General features: G+C 38.0%; 1 protein-coding gene across 3 annotated transcripts in view; it reads left to right on the top strand.

Moving 5' to 3' along the window:
* CERKL (ceramide kinase like) overlaps positions 1 to 18374 on the top strand; it is a 130319-nt gene that overhangs the window by 91848 nt on the left and 20097 nt on the right. For all 3 annotated transcript variants that reach the window (XM_021075443.1, XM_021075444.1, XM_021075442.1), the window contains 2 exons: positions 4551 to 4682; positions 14402 to 14465. In XM_021075443.1, coding sequence (XP_020931102.1) covers positions 4551 to 4682; positions 14402 to 14465 — 196 coding nt within the window. The remainder of the gene's footprint in view (positions 1 to 4550; positions 4683 to 14401; positions 14466 to 18374) is intronic.

Genomic DNA, 18374 nt, shown 5'->3' with positions numbered 1-18374 from the left:
ATCCATACAAAGCAAACAAGGCAGCTTTAAATAAAGTAAGATGGCACTGTACGTAGTGGTGTGGAATCACCTCCAGAATATTGTAAGAGGAAAAGCAAAGCACAGATTAGTGGGTTGGGATGCTGCCCATCTATGTACGAAGTCACAGAAGACACATTTTTGTATAGACGTAGAGTAGTTTCTCGCTGTCTAGCTATTCTCCTTATTCAGCTATACATGCAAGTTCTCTTTCACATGTCATATCCAAACAGTAAAAAAATCCTGACCCTTCTCCCTTCAAAATATAATCGAATATATTCAAAATACATTTGAAAGTTGCTAGGTAAATCTTAGAAGTTCTCAGCACAAGAAAAAAATTTTTTTCTAATCTCTGGTGACAGAAGAGAATGACTTATTGTGATGATTATTTCCCAATGGATAGAAATGTCAAGACATAGTATTATACATCTGAAACTAACATAATGTGTATGTTGATTATACCTTCATAAGGAGCTGTATCTAGAATCTAGCTTTTCTTGGAATGTCTACCTCAACCACTGTGTCTAAGTACAGTCATTTCCCACCTGGAATATTACAACTCTTCTTACTTTGCCTGTCCTTACCCCATCTGTGTCTGCTTTCCATGCAGCAGCTGGAGTGATCCTTTTAACACCTAAAGTTATATTGCTGCACTGCTCGAAAATTTCCTTGCTGCGGCTCTCGCTCAGAACCACAGCCAAAGTCTTTGTAAAGGCTCCGAGTGACATGATCTGTTCTGGCCAGCAAGTCACTTCTCCCTTTGCCCTCCTTTTCTCCCACCACAGAGTTCATTTTTATGAATTTTTTTTTTTATGACCTAACATGCTCTGAATTCTCTTTTTTTATTTCTGTCTTCTGCCATTGGAGTGGAAGCTTCATGAGGCCAAGCCTTTTTTTTTGTGCACTGATAGAACCACAGCTTCTAGAATCCTGTCTGGCAGTTATTCCAGTTACACTTCTATTCTTCCACAGTCATGATACAGGAAAAGGGGGAAATAAAGTTTGGTTTTAATTATAACACTTGGGGACTGCCATTTCAGGGCCCAGACACCTTTCTTACTGGATCTGTCCTTACTGGAGAAATGCACCAAAATATTCTAACAAAGTCACTAGGTAAGGGAAACAATTTAGATTTTCAGTCTAACTTGTGGACTCTGGAATTTAGAACAAGTTTCTTTTCCTTGTCATGTTTTAATCAAAGTGAACCCTAGGGATTTTGCTGGTGGCTCAGTAGGTTAAGGTTCCAGTGTTATCACTGCTGTGGCTTGAGTTCAGTCTCTGACCTGGGAACTTCCACATGCCATAGGCATGCCCCCCGCCCCCAAAAAAGCGAGCCCTAGATTTATCTGCTTAGTCCTTCCTGGTTAAAGGGCAATAATCCTGTCTTTCATGGCAGTTTGGTTTTGTTTTGACTTGATCCACAATCACATGCTGCATTTAGTGGTCATCTCTTTAATCTCATTTCATCTAGAACAGGTCCTCCACTTTTGTCTTTCATAGCCTTGACATTTTAAAAAAAAATTAAGGCAGTTATTTTGAGAATGCCCCTCAACTTGGGTTTGTCTAAGGGTTTCATCATGTTAGGTCCACATCATGCACTTGGGGTAGGAACACCACAGAGATTGTGTGTCTCAGTGCTGTGGGTTTATATCACTCAGGGTGCTATTAACTTTGATTGCTTGACTGAGGAACAGAGGAGGTTTATGCCAGACTTCCCTCCTATAAATATCCCCTTTTACCTTCAGTAAATAGAGTAATAGGGAAGGACAGAGTTTAAGAATAAGTAAATATTTTTTTCCCCAGCTGACTCTCACTGATGGTTTTAGCTTCCATTGCTGATTCTTCCCTGAATGCATCATTATGATGGTAGAAAATAATGATTTTCTAACTCTGTGATTTTTGCCCATATTTATTAGTTGTTACTCTACTATTAAAGAGTTTTTCCTTCTCCCCCTTTATTTTTATCTGTCTTTTGTGTTGGTATGGCTCATGGAGTTGGGTTTTTAAAAAGTCGATGTAGAACGTATGATGTATTACTGTCTTTATTCCATTTTGTGTTGTGCCAGGTTTGGCCAGTGGGAGTCTTGAGACATTGAGTGTTTTATCATTTTTTTTGAATAAATGATTTAAGAAATAGATAATAGGGGTACAAATAGTGACATAGGAGTGAGAAGCCAGAGAGGTGAATCCTGTTGGTGATTAGGAAGGGCTTCAGTGAGGAAGTGGTATTTTTTTTTTTTTTTTTTTTTTTTAGGGCCTCACCCATGGTATTTGGAAGTTCCCAGGCTAGGGGTTGAATTGGAGCTACAGCTGCCAGCCTATGCCACTGCCACAACAATGCAGGTTCCAAGCTGGGTCTGCAACCTACATCACAACTCATGGCAACATCGTATCCCGGACCCAGTGAGCAAGGCCAGGGATGGAACCTGCATTCTCATGGATGTTGGTTGGATTAGTTTCTGCTGAGCCACAGAGCGAACTCTAAGGAAATGTTATTTGAAGTGAGCTTCGAAAAAGTGGTTGAATTGTCAAAGAAGTGGAGACAAGGCAGAGTAGAAAGGGAAAACCAAACAGAGAAAGGCCTGGCAGACTTGGTATTTGACAAGTGATACAGTGGGTCCAGAACATGAAGGGGAAGCTGAAGTGGAACAGAATACCCTCTGTGCTTAGTTTGCTTCGAGCATTTTCTGGAATGTTCTCACTGCTTAGAATTTCCTCCCTGGCCTGACCCTTGCTGTTTTGCTAAGGGAAGGATGAGGTGTGAAGCAGGAGGGAACTACCAGTAGTGAAAGCAGCAGGAGCCCAAAGCCCCTCTCACATGTTCCCTTCTCTTGGGCCTCTTCTGGATTCCTAGTAAGAGCTAACTACCTTCCTGTCAGGCCCTTGCTTGGCTTTTTGTGCCTCTGTGTTAACAGATCTGTGCTGTCTTGTGCTCTCTCTATTCGTGGATACATCTTCTCCCTTCTCCCTTTTAAAAGCTTGAACCACATGTTAATCACAGTTTCCCGCTACCCAGTACTCAGCACAAATGCTCAGTAAATGTTGCTTGAATATATGTGTAAGAGAAAGGGGAGAGGGTGGATAGGAGTCACTTAGGGGAGGCTCTGTATGCCATTTTCAGGGGTGCAGGTTTTCTCCACAGGCAGTGATGAGCCCTGGTGCTTTGAACTAGTGCAGGGCTGATGGGAGACATGATGTCTGAGGATGTGGGGAAGGTGGGGGCTGCAGCGTGCCTTTGAGTGCCCCTGGAGAACACAGTCAGGGGAAATAGCCAGGAAGGGCAGAAGCATGGAAGCAAATGGTCATCAGCTCAAAAATCTGGGCACTCATTTGAATGTAGGAATTGAAAACAAGGAATGAATTGAGCATGGCTTTGAGGTTTCAAGAATGGGTGATGAAGAGGCTGGCAGAAGTCTTTTACCAAAATGGGATCCCAGGGCCAAATACAGAAGAGGTGAGGAATTCAGCATCACCCTATCTCATTCTCAGCCAAGACTCTCCCTGAGTTCAAACATTATGTGCTGTTGAAAATTTATTATATCAAGTATGGTAAGACATAAAATATTATATTCATGTGAGGCACAAAACCCGGCTTGGATGTAATGGACGTTTTTCTTTTGGCTGTAGTAACGGTTTCATTAAAAATGGATGTTAGTAACTGCTTTTCTAACCTTGAAGCGTGGCCCTGTGAGAGTAGCTTACCATGAAAGAAGTGGTCGTCAGCTTTCTTGTGGCTCCTCTGTCCCCCCTGCCCTTTCCTAACAACAGAAAATTTGCTTTGCACCTGCTCCAACTGGGCTCTAAGTGATAAGCATCTTGCAAGCCCAGAAAATTGTAGTATCAAATCTCAGCCCCAACTGTGAGGCGGCACCATCCCCAGGTCCCCGCTGAGAGGCTTTGCTTTCCCAATTCCTCAGGGAAGAGTTCTTTCTCCCTGGCCCCTTTTCAGGCGTGAACTCCGACCTCAACTCTCTTTTTAGCTTCCAGCATGCACTGCCTGGGTGCTGGCCATGACCTGGCCCTGCACACTCTACTCCACCCTGGGCTCATCAGCAGGTCAGCCCTGGGTAGCCCTTGGGTCATTGGAGTGCCCAGTTCCAATAATTTCCCTAATGAGCACATTTATCCAAGGAGAGTAAGATGGACTTTTCCAGTTGTTACAGTCCATTGCTTTTCTACCCAGAGACAAATGCTAAAGGAACATTTGATGTATCATTGATACTTTGGTAAATATACATAAATATTGCCTAATATTCACAAAGTTACTTTCATTCACACCTTCCTTCACAAATTAAATGCTTTGTTGTAACTCAGGAGTTAAAGAAGGATAGTCCTGTTTCTCTGCTAGAAAATATGTGAAATGTTTTAAAATAATGCCATATTCAGGAGAACTCATGCTAGAATTTCAAATACAAATAGCAAATACTACTTAAATAGGTGTATAACATTCTAACCAGACTTAGTGTATGGTTTTAAAGGGAAACAAATACTGACAAGACTTTATAATTTTTGTCTTTATATTTTCCTCTTAGATTTTTCAAACAGACCAAAATCTTTAAAAATACTCCTCAACCCCCAAAGTCACAAAAAAGAAGCTACCCAGGTCTATTCTGAGAAGGTTGAACCACTGTTGAAAATTGCAGGAATAAAGACTGATGTAACAAGTAAGTATTTTCAGGACATAACTTTGCCATTTAAAAAATCATACTTAAGGAAGCAAAATGACTTTAAATTCATTCTTAAGCCAAATTTTGGAAGCTACTTGTAATATCTAAAGTTGTTTATGTGCCTCTGTAAGTTACTGCAGCCAGCTCCAGGATTATAATTTATTTATTTTTTCTCTTTTGACTGTTTTTCAGACTTTAAAAGTTATTAGGTATCATTTTTAAAAAGGTTGCACACTTTGCGATATCTTCATTGAGATATTGGCTATTTATACATTATTTCTGCAGTTTAATAGTCATTGATTTTTGCTCACTTAAATGTTTGATGTCTTTCCATGGAATCCTTCATTAGGTGGTTTTTGTTCTGACTCTGACCCCTGCTGGTTAGGTCAAAACTAAGCACTTAACTGCTAATTTTAGATGAATTTAGAGAAGCCAGGAGCTTAAATTCATTGTTTAAAATAAGAAAGGTGCTTAAGTTTGTGCCCAAGAAAATAGAAATTTGCTAATGCTGAAGTTAATAGAAAGAAGATGAGTAAAATTCTTTTCAACTTTTTAAATTTGGTGACCAAAATCTTTTGTTTCCTGGAGACTATTTTTCCCATGGTGGGTGGGGTGAGAAGCAGGGTTTGATGCTATTCCTGAATCACACCCTTAGTTTTTCTGGTTTTATTTCTATGTAGCTTCACTAGCACAGAGTGTAAATTTGCAGTAAATTTTAATTGATGAGGAGATTGCATGAGAATCCTACTCAGACACAAGGCCAGAGTGCACTTGGCATCTCCTAGTCCCAATTGTAAATTCCTGGAAAATAAATTCAGAGTGACCTGGCTTTGCCTTGCTATAACCAAGGGAGAGGGGTCTCACAATAAAAATAAGGTTCTTAAATCCACATCTCAGGACTTGATGGGTGGGGTAGAAGGTAGTTCCTTAAAAACAATAACAGCAATCTTTGTAAGAAGATCATCCACTTCAGAGGGCATCTACTGCAATGAAGCCTCAGGAGAAACTACCCTGAAAAACTCAAGAGGAGTTTCTGAATTAAAGTTGTAGTAAAGGAGTTCATTTTTGATCTTTTCGGCTTTTGGTTTACTTGTAGATGATTTATAAGAAAAAGAAACAGTTCAGATCTATTGTTCCTTTCCACTCAATATTTTCAAGGGTTGGCAGAAGGAAAAGTTTGCAATTCACATTAGGATGAGACAGTTAAAAGTTGAGTAAACTTATTTTTGGCCAGCTCAGTAACACTTCATTGTTTTGTTTCATTGATTAAATATCTGAAACAGTTTTTTTTTTTGTTTTTTTTTTTTTGTCTTTTTACCTTTTTCTAGGGCTGCTTCTGCGGCACATAGAGGTTCCCAGGCTAGGGTTCTAATTGGAAGCTGTAGCCACCGGCCTACGCCACAGCCACAGCAACGTGGGATCCGAGCCGCGTCTGCAACCTACACCACAACTCATGGCAACACTGGATCCTTAACCCACTGATCGAGGCCAGGAACCGAACCTGAAACCTCATGGTTCCTAGTCGGATTCATTAACCACTGAGCCACGACGGGACCTCCTATCTGAAACAGTTTTATGTGGATGTTACTATATGTACTTCAGTTCAAGAAATTCTTAATCAATGTTTTGTGTTAACCACTCTGCAGAATTCAAAATGGAAAAGCTCTACAACCTGCTCTTGAGTGACTGTTAATTTATTAGGGATTAAAATAGATATTTAAAGTAGATATAAATGGGAGATACATAAATCAATTATGGTGTCTCAGAGGGTGATATTAACTTTGATGGAAAGGCGTAAGGAAGATATTTGAACTGGACAGTTTGGGCATGTCAGAGGAGGCAAACAATGTTTTCTCTCTGCAGAGCAGAAAAAGAAGAGTGAGAAGAAGCAGGTAAGCTATCAGCACATACAGGTAGGGGTGTCTGTGTCCATTGTGCTCATAGTGTTTTGGTAATTCTTTCATAACATTGGCTTCATCTTAAATATATATGGTCCTTTCTATCATCATAAAATGATAGCCAGTGCAATTTGATTCTTCTTTATTCAAATCTAGTGGGATGGGAGAGGAGTGCATGTGTGAGAGATTCAATAGTCCTGAACAAGGATTAAAATTTCTTCCCTTCAGGGCGTTTTCTTGTGGCACAGGTTCCTGCAGAGGTACAGGTTTGATCCCTGGCCCAGCACAGTAGGTTAAGAATCCCACCATCGCCACAGCTGTGGCATAGGTCACAGTTGGATTGGATTTAGTCCCTGGCCTGGGATCGTCCCTATTCCAGGGATGTAAACCCCTCCCTAATTTTTTTTTCTTCTCTTCAGTTTGACTGTCCTAATGTAGCATCTCTGCCCCCTCCCTCCCAAGCACTCACTCTCTTTAAGCATCAAGACCCTTCCTGTGGGCTGAGGGTGGGACCCTTTTCCCTGAAGGCTGAGGACACCTGAACTGAATTTGGGAAGGCTGCCAACATCATGCACAAGAGGAAATCTGAGTCCAGATTAAGGGTGGATCTTTGTGCTACTCCTCACCATGAGGAGTTTACTCATCAGACGTTGATCCCAAATTGGTGTGTATTTTTTATCATAGTGTTGTAATCTGGTTTAGCAAGATAATTTTGTCTTCAGAATGAAGATTAGAAAAGAAGAGAAGAGATTGGAGGAGAGGAAACCAGGATGTGAGGCCTGAACTAAGGTAGAGGAAATAATAGGCATGTGCCTTTCTTCTTAAAACAATTGTATTGGAGATAAAAATACTATGTTCTAGGGATTTTTACCCTAAATTTTTAGATGTTATTGAATGTTATATTTAATTTTACATAAAATAAACTTATACATGTAATAGTAAATTTAGAACTTCTTAATATACAGAATGGCTAATTATTAGCTGCCTAACACTCCTCCTACAGGCAAAATTATAAAATTGCATCATTTTGCTTATAAAACCATTTTGTATATATATTGGCTAAATGTTTATATTAAATATGTCTCCTGTATTTTGAGAAGGACTGAATACCACGTGTGGGTGTCTGAAAAGTTTTAGAATCTTTCTGCCTATCTCACAGTGTAGTTTTGTATTGTGAATAAGGTAATGAATTTGAAACTACCTTGTGTGTTATGAAGTGCTGCAGAAAGATGGTCATATACTGTACATTTCAGTTTTACAAACTATGTAATAGTAAGATTAAAGTCAGACTTTGAAAGAAAAAGTATCTTCTATGAAGGAGTAAAGCAGAGAGAGTACATGTTCTGCATGTCCAGTGTGACCATGAACATATCTTGTATGCACTCCTGAGTCCAAATGGAATACGAATTATGTAGCAAATTCTTTACCATGATGAAGTCATTAAGAGATGATGTTATATGAATACAGCAGTATGTGAAAAATTATAGCTAGATGTATAATACTTTTTCTATAAATTGCATGTATCTTTTTGAGTTGTGTTTTTTTTTCCTAGATATAAGCCTAGGATTAGGATTGCTGGATAATATGATAGTTCTATATTTAGTTTTCTGAGGAACCTCCATACTATTTTCCACAGTGGTTGTAAAAATTTACATTTCCATTCCCTCTGCATGTTAAGAATGGACATGATGCGGGTTCTCCTTGTCATTTAAGATGCTTACTTGTTATTCAGACTGATCTGTTGTTTCTGGGTGGTTGCTATTGTATTATATGGTAGCGACATTTCATTTAGTATAATTCTCTTTTTCCATCTCAGCATTTTTTTTTTTTTTTGTCTTTTTGTTGTTGTTGTTGTTGCTATTTCTTCCTCCCGGCATATAGGTTCCAGGCTAGGGTTGAATCATGTAGCACCCTAGCCAGACCACACAAGCGGATCGAGGGTCTGACCTAAACACTAGAACCATGTTAACCACTACAAGGGAACAACCCACCCATGTTAGGATTCTCCTCCACACCTCCAGCATTTGTTATTTGTAGACTTATTAATGATAGCCATTCAGACTGGTGTGAGGTTGTACCTCATTGTAGTTTTGATTTGCATTTCTCTAATAATGAGTGATAGTGAGCATTTTTCATGTGTCTACTGGCCTCTTCTTTGGAGAAATGTATATTTAGGTCTGTCCATTTTTTGATTGGGCTTGTTTTTTGTTGAGTTGTATGAGTTGTTTGTATTAAACCCTTGGAGGGTTAATGTTAAGTTGGTTGGAGATTAAGCCCTTGTTGATTGCATCATTTACAACTATTTTTTCCCATTCTGTTAGTTGTCTTTTCATTGTTTTCGTTAATGGTTTCCTTTGCTCTGCAAAAGCTTCTAAGTTTGATTAGGTCCCTAACAGAAATGGACTCACAGACATAGAGGACAGACTTGTGGTTGCTAAGGCGGAGGGTGAAGGGAATGGGCCGGATTGGGAATTTGGGGTTAGTAGATACAAACTATTACATTTAGAATGGATAAACAATAATGTCCTATGGTATATAGCATAGGGAACTATATCCAATCTCCTGGGGTAGATGATGGAAAAGAATATAAAAAAAGACTGTGTGTATGTGTACATGTATAACTGAGTCACTTTGCTGTTCAGCAGAAATTAGCACAACATTGTAAATCAGTTATACCTTAGTAAAAAATTTTAAATGGACAGATAATCCTAATAGACATTTTCCCAAATAAGATGCACATGACCAGCAGGTACATGAAAAGGGGCTCAGCATCACTAACCATCAGAGGAATACAGCACAAACCTCAGTGAGATATTACCTCACGTCTATCAGAATGGCTGTTTTCTAAAAGGCAAGAAATAGCAAGCGTTGGTGAGGATGTAGAGGAAAGGGAACTCTTATGCATTGTTGGTGGGAATTTAAATTGGTGCAGACACTGTGGAAAACAGTACAGAAATTCCTTAAATCATTAAAAATAGAACTACCATATGGTCTAGCAATTCCACACTTCTGAGTATTTATCTTAAGAAAACAAAAATGCTGATTCAAAAAGATATCTGTACCCCGTATTCATTGTAGCACTATTTACAATAATTTAGATATGGAATCAACTTGTGTCCATCAGTGGATGAATAGATAAAGAAGATGTGGTATATACATGTGTGCGTGAATATTATTTAGTCATAAAAAGAAAGAAATCTTGCCATTTGGGAACAGATAAATGGATCTTAAGGATATTATGCTAAGTGAAATAAGCCAGAGAAAGACAAATGCTGTACCATTTCACTTATATGTGGAATATTTTTAACCACCCCCAAACAAATAAACCAAAACATGTAAAGAGATTTCTCCAGAGGTTAGGGAGGGTAAAATGGGCGAAGAGTGTCAAAAGGTACAAACTTCTATTTTTAAAAAAGAAGATTCTCACCACATTAATAAAAATATATATCTTCCATTTTGGTTTGTGCCGAAACCCTAACTGCTTCTAAATGTAGATAATCATCTTTTGAAATAGTTGAGCTAACGGTGTGCTTTGCCACTGTCAGTACAGTCAGTATCTTATCTCCTAATGGTATCAGAAGAACTCTGGAAGAACCTAGAAAGAAGAGAGTTATTTATTTTATTAACTTGGTATGTAAATCGAAGAGCATGAATGGTAAGCACATGCTGGCATATGATAGCATTTCTTTCTTTTCCTCCCAAAGCAGAGCAGATTTAGGAATTACACTATTAAAGATGTGAGAGGAAATTTAGACATCATAGATTCATAGGATAATTCTTAGAACAATAAAGCGAAAAAGTCAAGGCAGCAGGTAAATTAAACTGGGAAGAATTTTGGAGGCTGTCTAGTTCCGTTTCCCTCGTACAGTGGAGTACAGGTGTGGGGTCACCCAGCCTCAGCACCCTGTGGTGGAGTCAGTGTGCCAGAAAACACTGCTAGACATTCTTAACTTGAGTTCAGGGTCGCTGTGCCTCTGTGTATATTAGAAAAGAGCACCTCCTTTGTGGTAACTTAAAAAAATGTGCCCTTTCTTCTGGGCTGATGCAGCCCAGGGTCACTTAGCATGTTGAATAGGGGTATTGGCTATACTGCATACCTACCCACTCCTCCAGCCAGATGCCTTTGTGTGAGATATCAACCTCAAGAACTGACATTTGCTTTCTTGTGATCTTTAGGGTTGATGTTGTCTTTTGTAGTGATACAAAATAAATGAAATAAATATTTCCCATCTTGTGTGTAAGAGCATTGAGGTATTTGAAAACAGATATTATGTCTGCCCTTTATCTCTCTTGTTCAAGACAGATAATTGCTTCCCTTTAGTCAGTCTTTGTAATAACAAAGCTGCTAGACCTTATCATGCTCATTATCATTATCATGGTCAAAAATACTTCTCTGCGTATAGCCTTGATCTCTGCCAGCTCAGTGCCAATGGGGTGTCTTGTCACCAGATAATTTTGCCTCCTGTCTGACCCTGGGCAGAGTTGTCAAGAAAGTGGGTTTTGTTATCACTTTTTTTCCTCTTTCTAGGATCATGTGTTTAATTTTTGACACTTCTACCAAATCTCTTTGAATTCATTCCCTTTGGCTCTTTAGTTCTCTCCTTAAAGCCTTCCCTTCCTTGGAGATACCTCTTACTGTTCCTGATCTCACCTAGCAGAAAACTAGGTGATCTGATAAAATTGTGTTATAAAATATGCTAGTAGGCTGAGGCATTACTCCCTTCCAATTTTACCTACATCTTAATAAAAACCTGGATAGTAGGAGTTCCCATCGTGGCACAGTGTTTAACGAATCCAACTAGGAACCATGAGGTTGCGGGTTCATCCCTGGCCTTGCTCAGTGGGTTAACGATCCGGCATTGCCATGAGCTGCAGTGTGGGTCGCAGACGCGGCTCGGATCCTGTGTTGCTGTGGCTCTGGCAGAGGCTGGTGGCTACAGCTCTGATTCGACCCCTAGCCTGGGAACCTCCATATGTCGCGGGAACAGCTCAAGAAAAGGCAAAAAGACACACACACACAAAAGTAAATAAATAAAAACCTGGATGGTAAATGTTCATGAATCACATCTAGCTAGAGTGATTGAGAGAGAAAGAGTAAGAGTAATGTGTGAAAATTTCTAGAGTATTACTCTAGAGTATCCCTTGAGTAATTATGGATATAGAAATAGGATTTATACACACACACACACACACACACAAATCCTATTTCCAATACTGTGAAATCAGGGAGTTGCAGCTTTATTCCTGGGGACAATGAGTGGTCATCAGTGGTATTTATGTGGGGAAGGGATGTGGTTGAATATATGCTTCAGAAAGGTTATTCTGGCTAGAGTGGGATAAAGGCTGAAGTGAGACTGGAGGAGAGGCTGATGTAGTTTGCATATTAAAAATGGTGGTGGCTGGATCCAGGGCATTGGCTTGAGGAATGTGGGGATACAGCAGAACAACTAAAAGACAGAAACAACTGGCTTTGGGTGTGGGAGTGGTTGTTCAGGGTAAAGGAAAGGGATACTCTAGAAAGAAGACATTTTCCTATGTTGAGTAGTGGGGAGTGGATGATGGAACATAAAAAAGGACAGTACAATTGAAAGGCAGTGTATTTGAAGATGGAAATGATGGATTCTATTTAGAACTTCTTATGTTTGAAGTACCAATAGGACAGGAAAGAAAATGGCATCTCAGTAGTTTTATCCCCAGACCAAGAAATGTTTCTTATGTCTGAATCAAAACTCATCTGATTTTACCTGTTTCCTCATCAACATTCAGTATTAACCTCAAGACATTACCTTCCTCCAACATTGTCTTTCTGAGGCAGTAATATTTAAACTGAAGGTTGAGGTGTGTGGCAGATCCCAGCTGTGAGAACTGTGTGTTCAAAGAGTCGTAAACAATGAAAACTCCAAATTTCCTACATAAAAGGGGTGTCAATCTCATTGGAAAATCAAAATAGATGAAAGAAGAGGCTAGTAACTTTCTTTTGAAACTGCATCTGCCTAGCAGCCCACTGTTGATGTTTATTTGAAGTGGGGTGCTCTTCAAATCTGGCTCTTTCTGCTTCCAGAGCCCATAATATCCCATCTAAACATATATTTTGATTCCTTCTAAATAGTAGTTCAGATTATTCTTTATCTTTTCCCCATACATTGTTTTTCTTTGTGATCACTTGTTACTAGTCTATATTGTACATTCATCTTTAAAATTTAGCGTATTTTATCTGTCTCCAGAATATAACCTCCCTGAAACCAAGGACTTGATTATTTTTGTTTATTGTCCTAATATATTGTGGTCAGATTTCTTTCATCTTTTCTGTCTGAATCAGTCATTTTCTTTACCTTTTACAGGGTCACTTAAAAATTACTGTTCTTATATAATTTGCATCTGTGTATAGTCACATTTCACTTGCAAGCCGAAGGGAAAAAGTAGACTATTATTTCACATTTTTCCTAAATAAAAGTAGCATTCAGTCACAAGGTAATTTTAAGGCTAATTTTGTTTTGGATTTGAAAAGCTTTGCCAGAGTAAGTTTTGGTGTAAAAATGAGCCTTGATAAACTGATGCTCAGCATAAATATCTTTTCCTAATATCCTTAATTAATTTTAATGTGTTTTTGTAAGACATTTTATTATTTTGCTTTTAAGGTCGCAACAACTTGCTGAAGTTACAGATGAATGATCAGCACATAGTCATTTATGATAACTTAACCTTCTATGTTTATTAATATTAATATTTTATATTTCATTTTCTTGTAGCTTTCTTCTGACTAGAATTTAATATAGAGAGGTTTTATTCATGTGAATGTTAACTGCATTTGAATAAGCTGTGGGAGAATTACAATGTAATGCTGCTGGATACAGAATGATTCTTTTAGACAGCAAGACTAATAATTTTTAACAATATCTAAAAACATTGTAGGGAAAGCTTGAACCATGCTGGCACCAGGGACAGACAGGCATGAAAGATTAATGTAATCTTGCATATAATGATGCACATTCTTACACAAAAAATCCATCTGCAGTGTCATGTCAGTCAGCAGAAATCTTTGATGGGTGGATACAGCTGGGCTGTCTCTTCTGGCAGAGCTGCCCTAGAAAATGCTAAATGTGGCTGGGATGCTTGATGCCATCTGCAGTGTGCCAGTTTATCCTGTCTTCACTGGCATTTGCAATACTGCATAGGGCATCATGACTGTAGAGACAACGATAGGGAGTGACAGATTCATTTCCTCGGAGAATCTGGGCTCTGGTGGGCCTGTGTGCCACCCTCCTCCTTGGCGTTGGGTCTGTTATCATTGGTGTTGGCTGTGCTTCACGTTTTCACATCCAACTCCTCCTCTTTTTAGTCTAGCAGTTCCAGATACACATTCTTCTAGTATGTAAATCTTACACTAACCTTTCAGCTAATTTATTCATGTAAGGTTGCCAAAGCGATTTAACATTGACTATTTGATGCCAGCTAATATGCCTTATTTTCAAAATACTGCTGCTCCTAGGCTTCTGATTTAAAGGAAATGTGTCTTATTTAGGGAACACTAAACAGACAGGCACCAAGATAAATTATCTAACTGCTCTGTGCGGGATATCCCTAAATGACTTATGTACTTGAACGAATATATGACCCTCTTTTACATAAAGCTGTAAAACACATTGGGCAAGTAACACTTAATCCTCTTTCCCATGATTAAAAAATAAATATTCAAGAATAAATGTTGTTTTATGACCTGACCATATGTTTACCATATTATTTTGCCAAACCAAGTAAAGAGTGTCGATCATTTGTTTAAAACTTTCACCTTTCTCTCTCTCTTTTTTAAAAAAACAGTAACGGAATATGAAGGGCACGCTCTGTCACTGCTAAAAGAATGTGAACTACAGGGATTTGATGGGTAGGTTGTATTATTAATCTATATATGTCTTGTAGCAATGTTATTTATAATAAGCAATGTTATTCAATGCTTTCATTAGTTTTTAGCCACATATTTGGGACCTATAATTTTAAAATATTTCTGACACATGAAATTAGGCTCTATTTAATTTATATCTGTGTAATAACAATTGATGATTATGATCATGTGGCCTGGTCATCTACCTCTCAGAATTGGGTGTAGGAAAGCAAAAGGAGGAATCTAAAAGCACTGGGAAATCAGTGTACCACGCTATACTTACCCATGTGCATATATTTATATGGATAGTCCTTAATTCTTAGCTTTAACCCTGTGAGTATCTAGAAAAGCATTGATGGAAGCTATTATACTGGTCATATGGCATAACTATACTATGACCTTCTTTTTGCATGTTTGTTGATGATATTAGTAGCTACCTGCTGGTTAATTTGGACATGATTGACTGAAGATAAATATTTTAGGAAACAAATATATTATTTTCAGAAGGAATGAAAGATGCTAAGTTTACTTACCTTCTATGATTTATTTATTTATTTATTTATTTATTGTCTTTTTGCCTTTTTCTAGGGCCACTCCCGAGGCATATGGAGGTTCCTAGGCTAGGGGTCGAATCGGAGCTGTAGCCGCCGGCCTACGCCAGAGCCACAGCAATGCAGGATCCGAGCTATGTCTGTGACCTACACCACAGCTCACAGCAACGTTGGATCCTTAACCCACTGAGCAAGGCCAGGGATGGAACCTGCAACCTCATAGTTCCTAGTCAGGTTTGTTAACCACTGAGCCACGACAGGAACTCCACCTTCTGTAATTTAGAGACTCAGCAGAAACGAATCTGATTAGCATTCATGAGGACGAGGTTCGATCCCTGGCCTTGCTCAGTGGGTTAAAGATCCAGCAATGTTGTGAACTGTGATGTAGATTGCAGACACAGTTTGGATCTGGCATTGCTGTGCCTGTGGTGTAGGCCAGCAATTTTAACTTCAATTCAACCCCTAGTCTGGGAACCTCCATATGCCTTGGGTATGGCCTTAAAATGACAGACAAACAAAACAAAACATTAGCAGGGTTGTTTTCCAGAAATGCATAATTGGGGGTGAGAAAAATATTGCTGGATGAAGAAGAAAGTTTAGTAAGTAAAACAATTTTTCAAAAGGGAATTTAATCGATGGGAGTAAATCTAGATGGCAATGTTACATAAATCTTAAGCATGAAGAAGATGAGGTAGGAGATTACTTCAGAGCTATATACTTAGAACTAGACAGATTGATTAATAGGCCACATTTAGGAAATCATCTTGCAAGTTTACAATTTAAGGAAAGTAATTGGGGGAATCATGCCTACCAGCTCCCTCTCTTAATATGCTGCATAGTCCTGAAACACAGTTTGTGAGTATATAGGAGTAGTTGCCTTGCAAATAAGTCTGTTTCAAAATATGATTATATAAATAATAAAAACAGATATTGTGGATATTAGACCTGATCTTGCTATCAGCATTACAAAGGGTTCTGACAAATGTGGTATCAATAAATAAGTTTCATTGGTCATTATTACAATACAGAGATCAAGAAGAACTTTGCAGAATGATGAAAGACTATTGCTTAAGTGCAGTTGAGTAATATTTTTCTCTTTACCTGAAATTACTTAATTCTTATTTACTCCACATGGCAGGTGTGGCACTACCAGATGTATAGATCCTTTAGTTACTACCTATATTTTTTTAACCAAATATTTCGGCCTAACCATTATGTGAATTGAGTTTCAGTGATTACACTATTTCGAAACTCTACAGCATGTTGATTTATTTAGGGCTTAAAATAATTTAAAATTTCTATTGAAAGTCATGTAATCTTTAAATAGCTCCTTTATTAATTAATTTTTGAGCCCAGTCTTTTGAGTAGGAGCTGAAGTGGTGGTTGGGATAACTATCTTAATAAAAATGATAATTTTAAGTCACTCTACTTAGAATTACATAGAGAGGTAAATAAGGAGTACAGTGGAAACATAGTTTCTCTAGGCACTTCCAAAGAACAATTCCCTAATAAGTAGAATTGTTAGAAGATGGAAGATGCTATATTCATGTGTTTCCGGTTTCCAAACTTGTTCAAAGAGCAGCCATAGGAGCACTTTTGAGAAATAGATACAAAAGACTCAAGGGTGAGAAAGGTAACCCCAGGATTCTATGGTATTTTGATCCAAGAGGAGTTCACTTTCTGAGCCTGAAGCATTTCTTGCCTTACTCTAACAGAGCTATTGATAGAAAGTGAGTTGAAATTACCAAAGGTTTTCAGACACAGACCAGAGAGGTTAAGATCCAAGAGAAGTTCTATGTGTATTATTCAGTGCAGCAACATGATTTAATAAATAATGTTTAAGAAATGTTATTTGCTAAGATTTTGGAGGTTTTAAAAAATTTTTTTAAATGAGTTGTATATGTTTCTGTGAAGACACATTGTGATATATTCCTAACACCAGCAGGAACAGTGTCTCAACACTCATGACAGTGGGTGTGCAACTCCAGGATGTCCTAGCAAACACTCTTAGATCCACTAATTAGATCCTGCTAATGCTTGCAGGCCCATCCATCTTCATACAGTCCCCTCTTTATACTGGGCATGAATAGGAAGTTTGTATCAGTCCATAGACTTGAAGCAGTAATAGTAAATGTGAAAATGGTTAAGCTAATCTGTAGCTCTTATGAGATTATATGTATACCACATTTTCCTCTTTTGTTTCACTGCATTTTAAATTTTTAATTTGTCAAATTACAGGGTTTTTTTTTTTCTTAATTCCATCCTTAACTGGACACATAAAAATCTAGACATTTGGCTTAAACTGACATTTAATTACCACCATGATGTCTGTATTACTAAGTCAGGTTTTTTAAAAAAGTACCTCTTTTCCAAAAAGAAAAATTTTAAGTAAAAAATCCAATAATATAAACATTTCAATAATTATACTGATTGATAAATATATAAACACCCATTAAAATTTTTTATCACCTTTTTCTTTTTCAAAATTTATCACTTTTTATAAAGATAAATAAGATATTGGACTTTAGTTGTACTTTTCTAGACAGAAAAGTTCTATTGGGGTCATGGCAAGGAGGAGTTTATTATTATGAAAATACAAGGTGTACCTCCTGCAAAGGTTTATGTCTTAAGGTAACTCTTAAACATGGTTAAATTAACTCTTTGTAAAAAGTTGGGTTTTTTTGCCTTTTCTTGTAATGTCCAGATTCTTGTGATGTTTGTATTAAGTGTATTCCCTATGTTGAGTAAGCATAATTTGAGATGAACTTAATAATACAGTTGTTGTTATCATAAATAAATATATTCCTTTCTAACTCATTTAATTCCACAGTGATTCTACTGGAAAACTGACTTCCAAAATCATAAAATTCTCATAAGGCTATTTTCATTAGGTTTCATATTTAAGAAAGGAATATAATATTAAAAAATAGCAGTGTAGTTTTGAAAACCAAATTGTCTTGTTTCAAAATCTCATTCCATAACTTAACTATAGTATGCCCTTGGAAAAAGTGCTTAATCTTTTTTTTTTTTTTTTTTTTTTGGTTTTTTTTTTTTTTTTTTTTTTTTTTTTTTTTGTTGTTGTTATTGTTGCTATTTCTTGGGCCGCTCCCGCGGCATATGGAGGTTCCCAGGCTAGGGGTCGAATCGGAGCTGTAGCCACCGGCCTACGCCAGAGCCACAGCAACGCGGGATCCGAGCCGCGTCTGCAACCTACACCACAGCTCACGGATCATTAACCCACTGAGCAAGGGCAGGGACCGAACCCGCAACCTCATGGTTCCTAGTCGGATTCGTTAACCACTGTGCCATGACGGGAACTCCCAGAAAAAGTGCTTAATCTTTATAATGTCTTAGTTTCCTA

The sequence above is a fragment of the Sus scrofa genome, chromosome 15 (genome assembly GCF_000003025.6).
Source record: "Sus scrofa isolate TJ Tabasco breed Duroc chromosome 15, Sscrofa11.1, whole genome shotgun sequence".
Classification (NCBI taxonomy): Eukaryota; Metazoa; Chordata; class Mammalia; order Artiodactyla; family Suidae; genus Sus; species Sus scrofa.
Note: the sequence above shows the minus strand (reverse complement) of the source record. Positions and strands in the feature narration are given on the sequence as shown.